General features: G+C 42.7%; 1 protein-coding gene across 5 annotated transcripts in view; it reads left to right on the top strand.

Annotated features, from left to right (window-relative positions):
• The window catches only part of LOC141213661 (multidrug and toxin extrusion protein 2-like), a 111,544-nt gene that overhangs the window by 56,689 nt on the left and 36,347 nt on the right, over positions 1–18,508 (top strand). For all 5 annotated transcript variants that reach the window (XM_073665282.1, XM_073665290.1, XM_073665275.1 and 2 more), the window contains 5 exons: positions 3,220–3,317; positions 8,688–8,785; positions 9,599–9,712; positions 10,812–10,879; positions 13,008–13,116. In XM_073665282.1, the coding sequence (XP_073521383.1) occupies positions 3,220–3,317; positions 8,688–8,785; positions 9,599–9,712; positions 10,812–10,879; positions 13,008–13,116 (487 nt within the window). The remainder of the gene's footprint in view (positions 1–3,219; positions 3,318–8,687; positions 8,786–9,598; positions 9,713–10,811; positions 10,880–13,007; positions 13,117–18,508) is intronic.

Here is an 18,508-nt window from a genome sequence, read left to right on the forward strand (position 1 = left end):
TGGATACGTCTGTGTGTGGTGGCTCTTGAAGCAATGACTCCAGCAGCAGTCCACTCCTTGTGCCTCTCCCCCAAATTTTTGAATGGCCTTTTCTTAACAATCTTTTCAAGGCTGTGGTTATCCCGGTTGCTTGTGCACCTTTTTCTACCACACTTTTTCCTTCCACTCAAATTTCCATTTATATGCTTGGATAGAGTACTCTGAGAACAGCCAGCTTCTTTAGCAATGACCTTTTGTGGCTTACCCTCCTTGTGGAGTGTTTCAATGACTGCCTTCTGGACATCTGTCCAGTCAGCAGGCTTCTCCATGATTGTGGAGCCTACTGAAACAGACTAAGGGGTCTTTTTATACGCATCAGAAGCCTTTGCAGGTGTTTTTTGTTAATTATTCTAATTTACTGAGATAATGACTTTTGTGTTTTCATTGGCTGTAAGCCATAACCATCAACATTAACATAAATAAACTCTTGAAATAGATCCCTCTGTAAGAACTGAAATTAACTTTTTGATGATATTCTAATTTAGTGAGAAGCACTTATATTAGGTGTGCCTTTTATAGGGAACCTATCATGTCCCCAAACGCTATTTACCTGCAGCTCTGTGGTCCTAGAAGCACTCCCATCAAAATTTTTATTCTCTTAATATATTTCAGTTATCCTATTACAGTGAGGAAAATAAGTATTTGATACACTGCCGATTTTGCAAGTTTTCTTTTTAGATTCAGTCTCTTACAGTTTAAGTGTACCTACGATAAAAATTACAGACCTCTCCATTCTTTGTAGGTCTACAATTTTGTCCCTGATGTTCTTAGACAGCTCTTTGGCCTTGGCCATGGTGGAGAGGTTGGAGTGTGATTGATTGAGTGTGTGGACAGGTGTCTTTTATACAGGTAACGTGTTCAAACAGGTGCAATTAATACAGGTAATGAGTGCAGAGTAGAAGGCTTCTTAAAGAAAAAACAACAGGTCTGTGAGAGCCAGAATTCTTGCTGGTTGGTAGCTGATCAAATACTTATTTCATGCAATAAAATGCAAATTAATTATGTAAAAATCATACAGTGTGATCTTCTGTATTTTTTTAAGGCTGGAATCACATCATCGTATTGCATGTCGAGAGCATCGGATGCGATATGCTAATAACCCTCGGCTCCTGCTCTGCTGCGAGTCGTGCAGTGTGTCATGCTACTGTGCTCTGATTCTCTCGCATGAGAAGATCGCAGGAGAGCTGCGGAGGAGACGGAGAAAGTAATTTCTCTATCTTCTCCATGGCATGGCTCGGTGTATATCGGACTGCACTGGGATGACATTCGTGTGCAGTCCGATGTTTCACTCACACCCATAGACTTGTATGGGTGAGTGCGATCTGGTTACCGGATGAAATCGCAGCATGCTGCAATTGTTCTCTCATACCGAATCGGCATGAGAAAATAATCGCTGATCTGGGCAGCCCCATAGAATAACACTGGACTGAGTGCTATGCGATGTTTTATCACATAGCACTCGGCCGTGTTGTACGGTAATGTGATGCCGGCTTAAGATTTGTCTCTCATAGTTGAAGTGTACTTACGATAAAAATGACAAACCTTTCCTTTCTATGTAGGTGGGAAATCTTGCAAAATTGGCAGTGTATCAAACACTTTTTTTCCCCACTGCTTATAGCACTGTGTACTTACAATTGCTCATTTTACCATTTTACCTGCTAACTCTTCTCTTTTCTATTAAGTCTATGACATCACGTGATTAAAACGGACTAGCTGAATCCTTCTAAGCACGTGGAAAAAGGAGGTCAATTTTGCATGCATATAACTCATCCCTCACTGCAAAAGTCAATGGGACGGGGAGTTGCTAGGTCAGGAGTTAAAGATGGGGAGGATAAATGCGGAGAGAAGAGATGTCCTGTTTCTACATAGAGCATAGAAAAGAGAAAAATTAGCTGGGTAGAAAGGCAAAATGAGCAATTGTAAGTACACAGTGCTATATAATATGATAATGACAATATATTAATTGTAAGTATACAGTGCAATATAATGTGATGATCACAATATATTAAGAGGATAAAAACTTTTGTGGGAGTGCTTCTTTAAATTTTCAGCTTAATGGCATTACAATTCTGTCTGGCCATGTTACTGAAAGCACGACTACTGGGAGAAAATGATTTTTATATGTCCTGAAAGTGGCTGGATTTCAGTCATAGTGGCATGCCCGATGCGGCTACAGACCTTTCACAGCATTGTGAGTAGCGGCTGCATGCACCCCTTGGCACTTTGACAGCTGGCTCAGCACTGATGCGCTGCCCAGCCAGCTGTTAATTTAAGTGTCGGGGTGTGCATACTGCTGCCACTCACTGTATACTGAGTGGTGAATGTAGACGCTCTGGGCATGCCTCTATGAGGGAAAGCTGGCGGCTCCTCTGAGGAATAAAGTTAATTTCCTCTAGGCAGCCGCACTTTCAGTAGTGTGGCCGAAAAGCATTATAACATTATTAACCTGCAGATCAACTTTATATCTGCAGGTTAGTAGCGTTTGGGGACATGACAGGGTCCCTTTAAGTTTCAGAGTGCAATGCTATCTGTTTAATGTACTTTCAGCTTTTGTTTCTCCTTTTATGTGTGTGGGGGGGAGGTCTTCTTAAATGCTGTGGTCTGATGTTTGTTGGTGTCTATAGCAATTTGTTTTTTAACATAACTTGCAACATTAGCACAGTTTTCGGGAACAACTTGTAGGCAGGAATAATGCTGCGCTAGTCAAAGGATGTCTTAAGCTACTAATCATTTGTTTGAAGTTTGAAAGATCATTCCATGTAAATGGGTCTGAATTGATGAGGACTTATTTTACACACTTATACGGCCAAATTAATTCTGCAGCACTTTACAGACATCATCATCATCACTGTCTTTGGTGTTGCAGGATCCCAGCACTGTAAAACTGGAGTGCTAATCACTGTGCCACCATGCTGACGACTTGCTTTTCCTAGTCTATTATAAAAGCAAAGAATCTTAATAATCATGTGGAGTTATATATGTGATATTTGCTTACGTCCCCCATGTCTGTTACTCCATGCTCTCAATATTGGGCCTTAAATATTTAGATATTGAAATTTAAAATAATTGAGATATGGTTTTATGATATCTGTTTTGAACTCTATCAGTGCCTTAACTTAACTTTTATTATCCTAACATTATAGTAAAGCTTGCAGTAATCTTATTTTTTTTTCCACCCAGGGCATAATATGGCCTCAGGTTATTACTGGTCTTGGTGTAAACTTCATTAATGCAGCAGTTAATGCCATCTTTATGTATGGCCTGAAGCTGGGAGTGCAGTGAGTTTTTTTTAACATATCATAGTTATTCCTGCAGTGTCCTCATCTGTCATTTCTTTGTTCTTCGAAAAGTTAAATTTGTATTCTCAAAGTGTCTCTTGAGCAGTTCACTGCCCTACAGTCTCCCTACTTCCTAGTTCCTAGTAGGGCAGGCTCTCCTGCTAGAGTGACAGCTCTAGGGAATAGTAGAACTGCAGTATTGGGGCTCGCTCACACGAGTGTATAATACGGCCGAGTGCTATGCGATAGCACATCTGCATGTTTGTGGGTCCCATCAGGGCTTGCGTCCAAACCCCCCACAAAACGGGATTTGGACGTATGTGGCGTCGACGGGGCCATAGATTATAATGGTGCTGGCAGAGCAAATGTGCGCTCTGCCGTGCATCATTTTTGGACGTATACGCCTAATGGAGGCGGACACTGAGATGTGTCTTTCTGGCACCCAAAGAAATAAAACATGCACTTCACCAGCAGCGTCTGAACGCTAACGTGGGAGCATGGCTCCTGTATATATATACTTGACCTAATGATTCTAAGATTTCGTGGTACCCACAAGAAATGAATTGCCCAGCTCTAAGGTAAATAGATGTGTGAGTGTGTATTATGTGCTTATGGTACATTATATAATATCACATAATAATAATAATAATAATAATAATAGTTTATTTTTATAGCGCCAACATATTCCGCAGCACTTTACAAATTTTAGGGGGGACATATACAGACAATACAGAATAAGCATATCTCATATCGAAAGGAGTGAGGGCCCTGCTCGCAAGCTTACAGTCTATGAGGAAGTGGGGGAGACAAAAGGTAAAAAGTACATATATTGTATAATGCAGCCTTGATATACTGAATAGGATAAATAATAATACATGGACTGGTCGCCAGCCAGTATGTGTGCAGCCCTGACAGAGGCTTTTATGTGCATGGTTGGTTTGAACCCGAAGTTGAAGAAGATTTTAATATGGGGGAAAGCTGGGATGGACAGAGTGTGTTTAGGTGATACGCCAGTCTAAAGAAATGTGTTTTTAGGGTTCGCTTGAAACTGTGGGTATTGGGAATTAATCGAACTGTCCTGGGTAGTGCATTCCAGAGAATTGGCGCAGCACGCGAGAAATCTTGGAGACGGGAGTGGGAAGTTCGGATTATGGAGGATTTTAGTTTCAAGTCATTTGCAGAACGGAGGGCACGTGTAGGGTGGTAGACTGAGACAAGGGAGGAGATGTAGGGGGGTACTGAAGCATGGAGCGCTTTGTGGGTAAGCGTGATAAGTTTAAAACGAACTCTATATTGGATGGGCAACCAATGCAATGACTGGCACAGGGAAGAGGCATCTGAGTAGCGGTTGGCGAGGAATATGATCCTGGCTGCTGCGTTCAGGACGGATTGGAGAGGGGAGAGTTTAGTAAGAGGGAGACCGATTAGTAGAGCGTTGCAATAGTCAAGACGAGAATGAATAAGAGCGACAGTAAGAGTTTTTGCCGAGTCAAAGGTGAGAAAAGTCCTGATTCTTGAGATGTTTTTGAGGTGTAGATGACATGAACGAGCGAGTGATTTTATGTGAGGAGTGAAAGAAAGATCTGAATCAAAAATGACCCCAAGACAGCGGGCTTGTAGCTGGGGAGTAATGGTTGAGCCACAAACGGAGATGGCAATATCGGGCACAGGTAGGTTAGTGGAGGGAGGAAAGACGAGTAGTTCAGTTTTTGACAGATTCAGTTTTAGGTAGAGGGAGGACATAATGTTAGACACAGCAGAAAGACAATCACTGGTCTTTTGTAGTAATGCAGGGGTGATGTCCGGAGCAGAGGTGTATAATTGGGTGTCATCAGCATAGAGATGGTACTGAAAACCGAATCTACTGATTGTTTGTCCAATAGGAGCGGTGTATAAGGAGAAAAGAAGGGGGCCTAGGACTGATCCTTGAGGAACCCCGACAGTAAGAGGAAGTAGGGAGGAGGAGCCGGCAAAAGACACAGAGAAGGAGCGGTCAGAGAGATAAGAGGAGAACCAGGAGAGAACCGTGTCCTTGAGGCCAATAGTGCGGAGCATAGTGAGGAGGAGCTGGTGATCCACAGTGTCGAATGCTGCAGAGAGATCCAGGAGAATCAGCAGGGAGTAATGACCATTAGATTTAGCTGTTAGTAGATCATTAGAGACTTTAGTGAGGGCAGTTTCAGTAGAATGTAAAGAGCGGAAACCAGATTGTAAAGGGTCAAGAAGAGAATTGTCTGAGAGATAGCGGATTAGACGGGAGTGGACCAGGCGTTCCAGGAGTTTAGAGATAAAGGGAAGATTGGAAACAGGTCTGTAGTTGGCCGTGCAGTTCTGGTCGAGGGATGGTTTTTTAAGTAATGGTTGTATGCTGGCGTGTTTAAAAGAAGAGGGAAAGATACCAGATGAGAGGGAAAGGTTGAAAATTTTAGTTAGGTGAGAGGTGACAGCTGGAGCAAGGGACTGAAGGAGATGTGAGGGAATAGCGTCGCTGGTGCAGGTGGTAGGGCGAGAAGATGCAAGGAGCCTGATCACTTCATCTTCCGTGACTGGTTCGAAGTCAGAAAATGAGCAAGATACAATGTGGCGGGGGGGAGCATGCATAACATTTGGGGATTGGGAGAAAATTTCCTGTCGGATATGGTCAATTTTTTCTTTGAAATAGTTAGCCAGATCGTCAGCGCTGAGGTCGGTGGTCGGGGCCTGTGCTGTTTGATTGAGGAGAGAATGAAACGTGTCAAAGAGTCGTTTAGGATTATTGGAAAGTGAGATGATGAGGTTGTTAAAGTAGGTTTGTTTGGAGAGGTGAAGGGCAGAGTTATATGTTTTCAGCATAAATTTATAGTGGAGGAAATCTTCGGGCAGATTTGATTTTCTCCACAGTCGTTCAGCGCACCTGGAGTACCTCTGGAGAAGACGTGTTTGAGGCGTGTGCCAGGGTTGTCGCCGTCTATGCCGAATTGTTCTTTGTGTAGGAGGTGCGGCTTCATCCAGGGCGCATAGCATTATTTTGTTATAATGCTTCAATGCAGAGTCGGGACATGAGAGGGAGGAGATTGGGGCCAATGATGATTGCAACCTTTTTATAAATTTCTGGGTGTTAATGGCGCGTAAATTTCTATAAGTGTGGACGGTGGGAGTGTCTTGAGTAGAGTCACAGTTCTTGACAGAGAATGAAAGAAGATTATGGTCAGAGAGTGGAAGGGGAGAGTTAGTAAAGTCATGTACTGAGCAAAGCCGGGAGAAGATCAGGTCCAATGTGTTCCCGTCCTCATGTGTAGGAGAATTAGCAAGCTGTGAAAGGCCGAAGGAGGAGGTTAATGATAAAAGATGCGTGGCAGATGGGGAAAGAGGATCGCCAATTGGGATGTTAAAGTCTCCCATGATTATCGTGGGGATGTCGCAGGATAGAAAATTTGTAAGCCAGGCAGCAAAGTGATCCAGGAATTGACGGGGGGGACCTGGGGGGCGATAGACAACCGCCACTCGCAGGGAGAAGGGCCGGTAGAGTCTGACTGTGTGGGCCTCAAAGGACGGGAAGATAAGGGAGGGTACAGGGGGGATAACCTGAAAAGTACATTTTGTTGAAAGAAGCAGACCAACACCTCCACCTGATCTGTTGTCAGGTCGCGGGGTATGAGAGAAATGTAGGCCACCATAGGAGAGAGCTGCAGCGGCGGTGGTGTCCGACTGCTGGATCCAGGTTTCAGTGAGAGCCAGAAGGTTGAGGGAATTAGAGAGGAAAAAGTCATGGATGTAAGAGAGTTTATTACGAGCTGAGCGCGCATTCCAAAGGGCACAGTTGAATGAGACAGAAGATATGCAGGGAATATTAATGAGATTAGCAGGGTTTCTGAATGTAACAGGGAAAGAGTTAGTGTTATTATTACTGGAGGGTCCTGGGTTGGGAGAAATATCACCTGCGACTAATAGAAGGAAGATACAGAGAGTGAGCAGATGATTGAGTGATTTGTGAGAGCGTTTCCTGTGTTGTATGGTGGGAATGAATGGATCTGCGTGGTATAACATTGTGAAGAGAGCATGACAACTGTACATAGGAGAAGAGAGGAGTGAGGGATTAATATGGATGAAGTGTGCCGCATTTGTGGGAGAACGGTGAATGTGGATGATTGTAGCAACCAGAGTATAAATGGCACAGATACAAATGGTGAATACTGTTTGCCAAAAAGATGACCTGGAAGCAAGTTTGTTGGTTTGTCTTGCATGTCTTACCTGTCTCCTGCCCTGTCCAACTGCCATTTTCTAACTGCCAGGGCACTTTGCTAAATTATGGCACTTCGATAAAGTATGCATAAATGCTATATGCATAAATGCCCCCGCATAAATGCTGCCCCTTAGCAAAGTCTCAATATATAGGGACGTATCTGCTTAGATCTGCACAGATTTAACTACTGTAACTAGTCTCATCACAGTGGCAGTATTACAAGCATACACACTGACAGCTCTCATCTTTTACTATAGGCGTACAGCAGTCACAGGAGAGCAGTCTTTGTGGTAGAATTATTTTATCTAATCAGATGCGGAGGTTACCTTACTAAAGAGTGTGGGTTTTTTTAGTGTTGTTTTGCTAATGAAAGAATGCCTGTATAAAGTGATGTAGTCTAAAGGCCCCGTCGCACTTAGCGACGCTGCAACGATCCCGACAACAATATGACCTGTCAGGGATCGTTGCTGCGTCGCTATGTGGTCGCTGGTGAGCTGTCAAACAGGCAGGCTTACCAACGATCAGGGGAGCAGCGACATCGTGGAAAGAATCTTTCCACGATGTCCTGCTCCTGGTTACCAGCCTGCTGAAGCAGGAGCTGGCTGGTAACCATGATAAACATCGGGTTACTAGGGGCACACGCGCTCCTAGTAACCCGCTGTTTATCTTAGTTACCACTCTGCTACGGTGAGCGGGAGGTTACCGCTCACTTTAGCAGGCTCGTAACCATGATAAACAACGGGTTACTAGGTGCGCGTGTGCCCCTAGTAACCCGATGTTTATCATGGTTACCAGCCTGATCGCTGCTCCCGCTGGTCACACACAGCGATGTGTGCTGACCAGCGGGAGGGCAACGACCAAAAAATGGTCCAGGACACTTTGCAGCGATCAGCGACCTCACAGCGCGGGCCTGATCGCTGCAAAGTGTCACACATAGCGACATTGCTGGTGAGGTCGCTGTTGCGTCACCAAAACCGTGACACAGCAGCGATCTCGCTAGCGATCTCGCTATGTGAGACGGGGGCTTAAGTTTCTGGCAGAGTACAAAAAAATAAGGAAGCGAAAAATGCAGCAATCCAGTAGATAAGTTAGCAGAAGAGGCAATGTTTTCATTTACCTTTGTGTGTTTTTGTTTGTTTTGCCTCTAGGGGATCAGCGTGGGCAAACACAATATCACAGTTTGCAATGAGTGGTGTGCTTTTTATTTACATTATTTGGAAAAAGCTGCACCTTCTAACATGGGGAGGTATGTAATTATTGTTAAAGGCGTTGTCTTTTCAGAAAACTTGCTATAAAATAACAAACCACGGTTTATCCACTGTCCCTGATGTAGATGGGAAAGCCCCCCATAGACCCATGAAGCTCATCGATCGGCTGCAGCGCTGTTAATGTGACATCAGTGCCGCAGTCAATACCAGACACCAGGATCAGTTGCAGACATTCCACCCAGGACCCAGGGATGGTGACTAAAGTACGTTTTTATTTACAAATATATATGGGATGAAGATTTTCTGAAAGGGGACAACCCCATTAAAATTGTTGTTGATACAATATCCAGACCAAGTGTACTATCTAATAGTTCAGAACATTAAAGGGGTTTTCTGGTTTCATAAAATCTCTGACTTCACTTTATTTTAAAAAACATATTGTACTCACCGTCCCTTGGCCCAGCACTATGTCTCCGCCGCTGTTCCAGGTGTCTACTATTGTCTGCAGCACTGATGTCATGTCGACAACGCTGCAGCCAATCCGTGAGCTCAATGACTTGTGCCGTAAACTCTAGCAGAGCTGCTGAGTTTAATTATTTTATTTAAACTTTGATTGTCGTTGCTGAGCTTTGGTGCTATAGTGTAGTTTGCTCTTTGCATGTACATTAGTCTTCTGCCTTACTGTCAGTTTGCAGTCATTTAATTATTTTACTTGTTTTTTTTATACAATACATGCAAATAACAATATATATAGTACATCAAAACCCTTTTTTTCCTCCCTCATGATCCTGTGCCTGCTGATTTTTGTAAGGATTTACCGTACTTGTTATTTGTCTGGTTTGTTTTTTAAGGTTGGTCCAGAGATTGCTTACAGGAATGGGGGTCCTTTATACGCTTGGCCATACCCAGCATGCTTATGGTGTGCATTGAATGGTGGAGCTTTGAAGTTGGAGGGTTTTTAGCAGGTAACCCATGCATACTGTTCCTTCTAACAAACTATTACGTAGTTTTCACACTCAAAAGTTTACAAAAGCACATATCTTCTTTAAACAGTAGATTAGTGAAAAATATGCCATATTCTGTCTTTTAGCATATTACATTTTTCTTGAACCACAAGCACTTCATTGAGAACACACATTTTCTACATAAGCACAGAGTAAAAAGTTTAATTTTTTCCCAATTTGGTGCTTATAATGATTTTGCTGCAATTTATGACTCAGGTTGTACAGTTAATAACATGTGACCCAGTGTGTGTATTTTTTTTAATTGCTGTTGTGATTTATTTTATTTTATACTTTGTCAGGGGTTGACATATTGGGAACACATACTTCCTTCCTGCATTATTTGTCTAGACGGTGCAGCAAGATGTGTTTGCTTTTAATAGCTACTGCAATGAATGGAATTTAATTATCAGAAAAATGTCATCCATTACAAGAAAAGTCTATTGTTTGTATCTAAGGGTTTGTGCACAGTATGTCTTTTAGAAATGGAATCCACCTGAAAAACCTCCTGAAAAAGCGCTAACTAAATACTCAAAAGAATGAACACTCACATTTATATGTAAAAATGACTTTCTCTTCAGGCTTTTGGGCATCTTTTAACAGATTCAGGTTTCCAAAGACACAAAGCGGTTAAAAGAATTGATTTGACCATTCTTCAGGCGTCTTCCACCCTGAAGATGCTCAATATTTTTATAATAGAAGTATATTGGAAAATGCAAAAGATGCATGGGCTTTTAAAACAATTATTGAATGAAGAAAAAAAATTACTGGAAAACGTCCGTAAAAAAACACCACAAAAATACTGAAAAAAAGCTCTTTAAATGCATGAGAAAAGCGCTCAGGAAATGACCAAAAAACACTAAGAAAGATTATTCAGGGGGAAAAAAATCACAAGTGTTTCCGAAAGCTTCTTTCTCTTGAAAAACTCTTCGGGTTCGCTCACCTGAAAAGATGTCATTTGCACATACCCTAATAGAATGTTTATTCAGATCTCATTTTTGATAGTAGAAGCCCTTTAGTTCAGTTTAGGGCATTATCTGATGTTGATTTTTTTTGTCCGTAGGTCTTATCAGTGTTGTGGAGCTCGGAGCTCAGGCTATAATGTTGGAATTAGCAACAGCAGCTTACATGGTTAGTTAAAACTGTGGACATAAGAAATGTAACTTTATTATATGGTGTATACATGTTCCTATAGCAATTCTAAGCTTAAAGGGATATTCCCATCTCCAATATCTATATCTATCCCAATATGTAGTAGGTGTAATAATAATAATATTAACAAGTACCTCCAATTAGTAATATAGTATAGTTTTTCTGATTCATTATGTCTTTTTCCTCATGTGCTGGCATTGCAGGACCTTAAGTATCCATGGTTACGACCACTAGCAACTAACTAGCTGTCACTATATCAGTGGTCGTAACCATGGATACCTAAGGTTTTGGAATGCCTGCCCATGAGGAAACAAACATGGCAAATCAGAAGAAATATACTGCATTTCTAATTGGAGGTGTTTACTAATATTATTATTACACCTACTACATATTGAGATAGGATCTTGGAGATGGGAATACCCCTTTAACAGAAAACTGTTTTCTTTCTATTTCATGCAAGTTTTTGCATTGTAGGCAGAACTGCAGCCCTTGTCCCATTCTTAGAATATTTTTGGATCGGAAACTAAGCAGAAACTGAGAGGAAACTCTGAGTCCTTCTCAAAAACTTCTGCTCAGTTTCTGCTCCAAAAACGTTGAAAAATTCTGTGTGCACATAGCCATAAAAGCTTAAAAAACTCTTCAAAACTGCTTTGGTAATATAAAAACTTTGGAAAGAAGGAGCATTTACTGATGCAGTTTCCACTAGAAAACTCATTGCTTTTAACCACCTCAAAGAATCTGTATGCACATATGCTAAAATTTTCAAATGTGATTTTTGGCTGTCTGTTTCACTCTCTGCAGTGATTGGGGGGTCATTAGAGAAGTAACAGAGACCCATGTTGCTTCGGTAGAGCCTAGTTAGCATTACTATAATCCTTCTATGTTTGTGGCATATATGTATACACTGTTGTATTCTTTTATTAGTCAAACTAACTTGTTTTTTTAAGCTGTAATCAAGAGCATTATCCACTGCATTTTGCACTACAAGTAGATACCACTGAAGAAAGTACAATACATGTATTTGCCGATACTTTTCTCTGTAAAAAAATGGTAAGTGTACAGGCTTACAGTTACATTTATTTTGGGCTTACATCTGGTGGAATGCTTTAAAGGAAATCTGTCAGCAGGATTTTACCCACCCAACCTATGTATATGTGAATGTAGCTTTTTCAAAAACAAGTCCATCAATACCTTTGCATGGCCAGTCCGTTTCTTCATTACTGAGAAATCAGTATTAGAATTGATATGCAACTGAGACTGAAGGACTAAGGTAGATCTGAAGCCTCTGTCATGTCAGCTGTATTCCCCTCACAGCGCCGCCTCCTCCTGCTTGACTGACGGCTCCTTTGCCTGAAGTCACACAGCATAGAGGCCGAAGTGTAGCTGGAGGGACTGAGGCTTTAGATCTACCATAGTCCTTAAGCCTAATTTGCATAACAATTGTAATACTAGTTTTTCAATAATGGAGGAATGGACTGGCCATGGAAAGGTATTGTTGGACTTGTCTTTAAAACAGCTACATGCTCATATAATTAGAAAAAAACCTACAAGAAGCAAAATTAACAATAACCCTGCTATAAATAAATAAATAAAAAGCAAAAGTGCATTTAAATAATGTAGGGTTCTTAGTTATACTGTTTTTAATCAAAAATAGCATAAAAGCCATCCCACAACGACAAGGCGAACCCATTCGGGATAGTCTTTATCTGTCTAATATTGAAAAACTTACCATGTGTCGCTTGACCTCAGTGTGTGAATAAGGGCAGACAAAGCACCAGGTCCCGAATTGTGTACACAAGCCTAGGGAAGCTATTTGATTGTAATTTCCAGATCAAGGAAAGGAGGCCACTCCCTGGCTTGCACAGTTATATGCTCATATAATTGAGATATGCTCATATAATTAGTTTGGGGTATGAAATCCTGCTGACAGATTCCATTTAATGTACCTGTGAAACTTAACATGGTGTGCAGAGTTTTAAGATTATAATAAGGTCACAAATTATTTCAACTTTGAATACAATAAATAATTTATTTTAATATATAGCTTTATTATCTAGAACTTTTTTTTAATAATTTGAATTTAAAACAAAACTTTTATTCCACTTAGGTTTCGGTTGGATTCAGTGTGGCTGCAAGTGTGAGGATAGGGAACGCTTTAGGAGCAGGAGATGTAGAGCAAGCCAAAACATCCTGCAAAGTTTCCCTTTTATGCATAGGTAAAATAAATATTTTTTTAACTACACCACGTTCCAAATTATGTGAATTCTATTTTTCTCTGATTTTGCTAAATTGTCAATGAAAATGAGTCAGTATAATGTTCAAATCATCAACCATTAGAGTATAAATCAAATGTTATTGGACAAACCTCCAGATGATAACTGAATGTTTTTCAAAAAGAAAAAAAAAATTCAGAATGCACTGTTCCAAATTATTATGCACAACAGAGTTTCCAAACATTTAATAGGTTGTAAAGAACTGAAAATGGTCATTTGTTGAATTTGTAGTATTAAAAGGTCACATTTATTGAAATCAAAAGCTTTTTCCTTCAAAAACATCTTAACAGGCCAAGGTACATGTTAACATTGGACCCCTTTTTTGATATCAGCTTCACCATTTTTGCATCCATTGAACTTGTGAGTTCTTGGATAATTTCTGCTTAAATTACTTTGCAGGATGTCAGAATAACCTCCCAAAGCTGTTTTGATGTGAACTGCCTCTCACCCTCATGGATCTTTGAGGATACTCCAAAGGTTCTCAATAGGGTTGAGATCAGGGGAGGATGGTGCCTATAAGTTTCTCTCCTTTTATGCCCATAGCAGAAAATGACTCAGAAGTGTTCTTTGCAGCATTCTTTTTGTACCATTGAAGAAAGTGGTCAGTCAGAAAAGCTATATACTTTGCTGAGGTCATTTTCACACCTTCAGGGACTTTAAAGTGCACCTGTCATGTCCTACTTTGCTAGTGATGCAATGTGCATCACTGCTGGTGCCGCCCACGTATTTGAAATTTGCTCCTGGTGAGCGCTGATATTTGTGGGGCGTATGCTCAGTTTTACATGTTTGGCTTCAGGTCCCAGTGCGTGCCCAGTGAGGCTGTGTACTTCGCAGCTTCACTGCACATGCACTATGACCCGCTGCTCCCCGGGCATGCGCTATGACCTGCTACTTCCCCCGAATGCACTATGACCCACTGCTCCCCGCGCATGCGCTATGACCTGCAGCTCCCCGCGCGTGCGCTATGACCCGCTGCTTCCCCCACATGCACTATGACCCGCTGCTCCTGCGCATGCACTATGACCTGCAGCTCCCCGTGCGTGTGAACTACACAGTCTCACTGCGCATGCATGGGGAGCCGCAGGTCATAGCGCATGCGTGGGGAGCAGCGAAGTGCACAGCCTCACTGCGCATGCATGGGGAGCCGCGGGTCATAGCGCATGCGTGGGGAGCAGCAAAGTGCACCGCCTCATTGCGCACACGCTGGGACCCGAAGCCAGACATGTAAAACTGAGTATGCGCCCCACAAATATCAGCGCTCGCCGGGAGCAAATTTCAAATAAGTGGGCGGCGCCAGCAGTGACTGAATATGAGGATCACACACCTATGACTGAAAACAAGCAGGTAGGATATAAGTAATAAAATGTTATAGAATCATTATACCACCAATTTTAATGAAAATAGCTTGTTAGTGATGCACATTGCATCACTAACAAAGCAATGGGGGCACTGTAGAGAGTAGATAGGACATGACTGGTTCCCTTTAAAGGGGCCTACCAGTTCTTTTCCCATGATTCCAGCCCAAAACATGACTCCTTGCTGACGTCACAGCCTTGTTGGTACATGGTGGCCATCCACCACTCCATCCATTTGCACCATCCAGGGTTGCACGGCACTCATCAGTAAACAAGATTGTTTTAACTTAGTTTTCATTTCTGGGCCTACTGCTACCGTTTCTGCTTGTAAGCACTGTTTAGGGGTGGCCGAATAGTAGGGTTTTGTACAACTGCAAGCCCCTGGAGGATCCTACACCTTGAGGTTCTCGGGACTCCAGAGGCACCAGTAGCTTCATATACCTATTTGCTGCTTTGTAATGTTATTTTGGCAGCTGCTCTCTTAACCTGATCAATTTGTCTGGCAGAAACCTTCCCCATAATGCCTTTATATGCACAAACCCATCTATGCTCTGTATCAGCCACAAATCTCTTCACAGTACAGTATGATGATCACGCTTACGTTTTCATGACATAACTAAAGTTTTCATACCTTGTCCAAGTCATTGCACTATTTGATACTTTGTGGCAGCAGACAGATTCTTTTTCTTTACCATATTGCTTGAAACCTGTGGCCTGCTTAATAATGTGGAACGTCCTCTTAAAGAGAACGTGTCGGCAGGATTTAGCAATATAAAGTAAGGGCATGGCCATAATGGCGCTGTTATACTGATAAACTGATACATTTGATGAAGGAATCCGAAATCTGTTTCTTGTTTAATCAGCCTCTAAAGTTTTCGTCTAATGGTAATTCTGTGCGTCGGGGCAAGACTGGGGGTAGGGTCTTCTTCTGCTCCTCCGCCTGCCTCCTATGTTTCTATGACAGATCACTGATTATTCAGTGATCTGCCTCCTTTTTGAAATCCCATGTGATTCCACAGCCAGTCTTCAGGCTTTCAATAAAATGGCGCCGGAGGCAGCACATGCGCTGATCGAGATTTTGGTTTAATGAAGACGTCATTGAGCCAAGATCTCGATCTGCACATGTTCAGCCTCTGGCGCAATTTTATTGAGGACCGGCCGTGGAATCACCGGCATGTGACGTCCACACCAATATCGGCAGTGGTGTGGAATTTCAAAAAGGAGGCAGGTCACTGAATAATTAATCACACCCTGTTAGAACTCTCCTGTTAGGTTTTTTTCTATCTTGCTGGTCACATGACCTTGTTTGCCTATTTAATCCTGCTCCGTCCTCCCGTCCTTGCTGGACTTCATTGTAATTTCTACTCTTAAGTTAGCCTGGTGCTTAGTTACCTTTCTCAGTCTGTTTAGCTTGGTCTTCGGACCTTTATGTTCTATGTTGTGTGTTTGTCTTTTACTGCTACAATTTCTGCTAGAAGGTGCCCAACTTTATCCCAGTCCCTAGTTCTTGTAGGGATCCCTCCCTTGCATCTATACGTCTTCATACAGACTAGCCGAGGACTTTAGCGGGTCTGATCGCAGGATCAGGTTCCCCGTTACATCGTAGGGATCTAGCTTAGTTCTATTGTAGGGACAGATTTCCTTTCTTTCCTTAGTGCTTGTAGCAGATCATAACACACCCTGATTCACAGAGATATCATTACATGAAAAATGTAGAGGCTGTTTAAACAAGAATCAGATTTCGGATTCCTTTGTCCAAGGTATCAGTTTAATCAGTATAACAGCACCATTATGGCTATGCCTTACTTTATATTGCTAAATCCTGCTGATAGGTTCTCTTTAAGTAGTTTTCCTTTAATTGGGCTCACCTGGCAACTAATTATCACAGGTGTTTGAGATTGATTTCAGATTTGAAAAACAAAAAAATGACATCTTTGACACTTAAATCCAATTTGCATAATAATTTGCATGCATGTATATGCACTGAAGGAAATAAATATTTGATCCCTTGCTATTTTTGTAAGTTTGCCCACTGACAAAGACATGAACAGTCTATAATATTAAGGGTAGGTTAATTTTTAACATTGAGAGATAGAATATCCAAAAAAAAATCAAGAAAATCACATTGTATAAATTAGATACTTTTTTTGCATTTTGCAGAGAGAAATGAGTATTTGATTCCTCTGGCAAACAACACTTAATACTTGGTGGTAAAACCCTTGTTGGGAAGCACAGCTGTTAGACGTTGTTTGTAGTTGATGATGAGGTTTGTGTACATGTCAGGAGGAATTTTGGTCCACTCCTCTTTGCAGATCATCTCTAAATCATAAAGATTTTGAGGCTGTCGCCTGGCAACTCGGAGCTTCAACTACCTCCATAAGTTTTCTATGGGATTAAGGTCTGGAAACTGGCTAGGCCACTCCATGACCTTAATGTGCTTCTTTCTGAGTCACTCCTTTGTTGCCTTGGCTGTATGTTTTGGGTCATTGTCTTGCTGGAAGACCCAGCCACGACCCATCTTCAATGCTCTTACTAAGGGAATGAGGTTGTTGGCCAAAATCTCGCGATACATGACCCCATCCATCTTCCCTTCAGTATGGTGCAGTCGTCATGTCCCCTTTGCAGAAAAGCCCACCATGCTTCACGCTTGGGACGATGTTCTTAGGGTTGTACTCATCCTTCTTCTTCCTCCAAACACTGCGAGTTGCATTAATGCCAAAGTGCTCAATTTATGTCTCATCTGACCACAACACCTTCTCCCAATAACTCACAGAATCATTGTAACATCCCAGGCGGAGTGCTGGCATGGATTACCATCTCCCACCATGCAAGACCGCCAACTTACCTACCAGTCCAGGCTGTACTCTCTACTCCTCTGCTTGCTGTGTCTCTTGTCTGCTGGCTTAGGGCGGCGGCGCTGGTACTTCCTGATTCTTAAAGTTACAGTGTGTGCAGTCTTAATCCGTCCACAGCCTATTGCTGTGAGTCACTGGATACTTAAACCTCCCCCACCCAGTGGAAGGTGCCTGAGCATCACTTTCTTTCAGTGTGTTCTGTGCAACTGGAGTTGCCAGGTCTTGTCCTGAATCTTGTCTGTTTCCGCCATCCTGGGGGCTGAGTACCCAGGCCCGTTACCTGTATCTGTGACTTCTAGTCTATTTCTGCCACCCTGGGGCTAAATGCCCAGGCTCGTTCCTGTCTCTCGTTCCTGTGTCAGTTCATGTCTGAACTGTGTCCAAGCCCGTTACCTGTTTGTCTCTATGTCCGATCCATCCCTTTTCCTGCAGTGTCTGAACCAGTACCTAACTCCTACTCGTTGTCTCTGTACTTCTGTTTGTGAGTTTTGTGTCCACTTGCTACTTCATAGCAAGTACCTTGTGTGTATCTGGTTCTGCTTGTCCCGTTTCTCTGCCTCCGTATCTACCTCCTGTGTTCTTGCTATCTTCCGGTGTTTCCCAGTCTGTTCCATGTGAACAGAGCCCTGTCCTGTCCTCCGCACCTGCGGCTCTTCTCTGCTACGCTTGTCCTCCGTACCTGCAGCTCTGTTCCTGTATCCCAGTCTGTACTGGTCCCTATCCAGCCTGTTTTCCTACCTGCCAGTACCCGCCCATCTGCATACCAGCCGTACCGGCCAGTACCCGCCAGTCTTCATACCAGCCGTGCCTGCCATTACCCGCCTGTCTGCATACCAGCCAAATCTGCCCGTTCCTGTATTGCCTGGTGTGGGTCAACAGCTGTGACCGGGGTCTGACCTGGAGTAGCACCTGGGCCACCTCCCACGTCCCTCCTCGGACCACGGAGTCAATTAAGCCACCGTGTGTTCGTGGTCAGATCTGGCGAGGCCCCTAGTCACACCCCTTCAGGCACTCCTCGGTTTGTGGCCCAGTAGGACCACTAACCACGCTCACGCCAGTCAGTCCGGGCTAGAGAGTAACAATCATCCAGGTGTTCATTGGCAATCTTCAGACGGGCCTGCACAT

Source organism: Phyllobates terribilis, unplaced genomic scaffold (genome assembly GCF_046119375.1).
Source record: "Phyllobates terribilis strain yellow unplaced genomic scaffold, ASM4611937v1 Scaffold_2__4_contigs__length_985480577, whole genome shotgun sequence".
Taxonomy (NCBI): Eukaryota; Metazoa; Chordata; class Amphibia; order Anura; family Dendrobatidae; genus Phyllobates; species Phyllobates terribilis.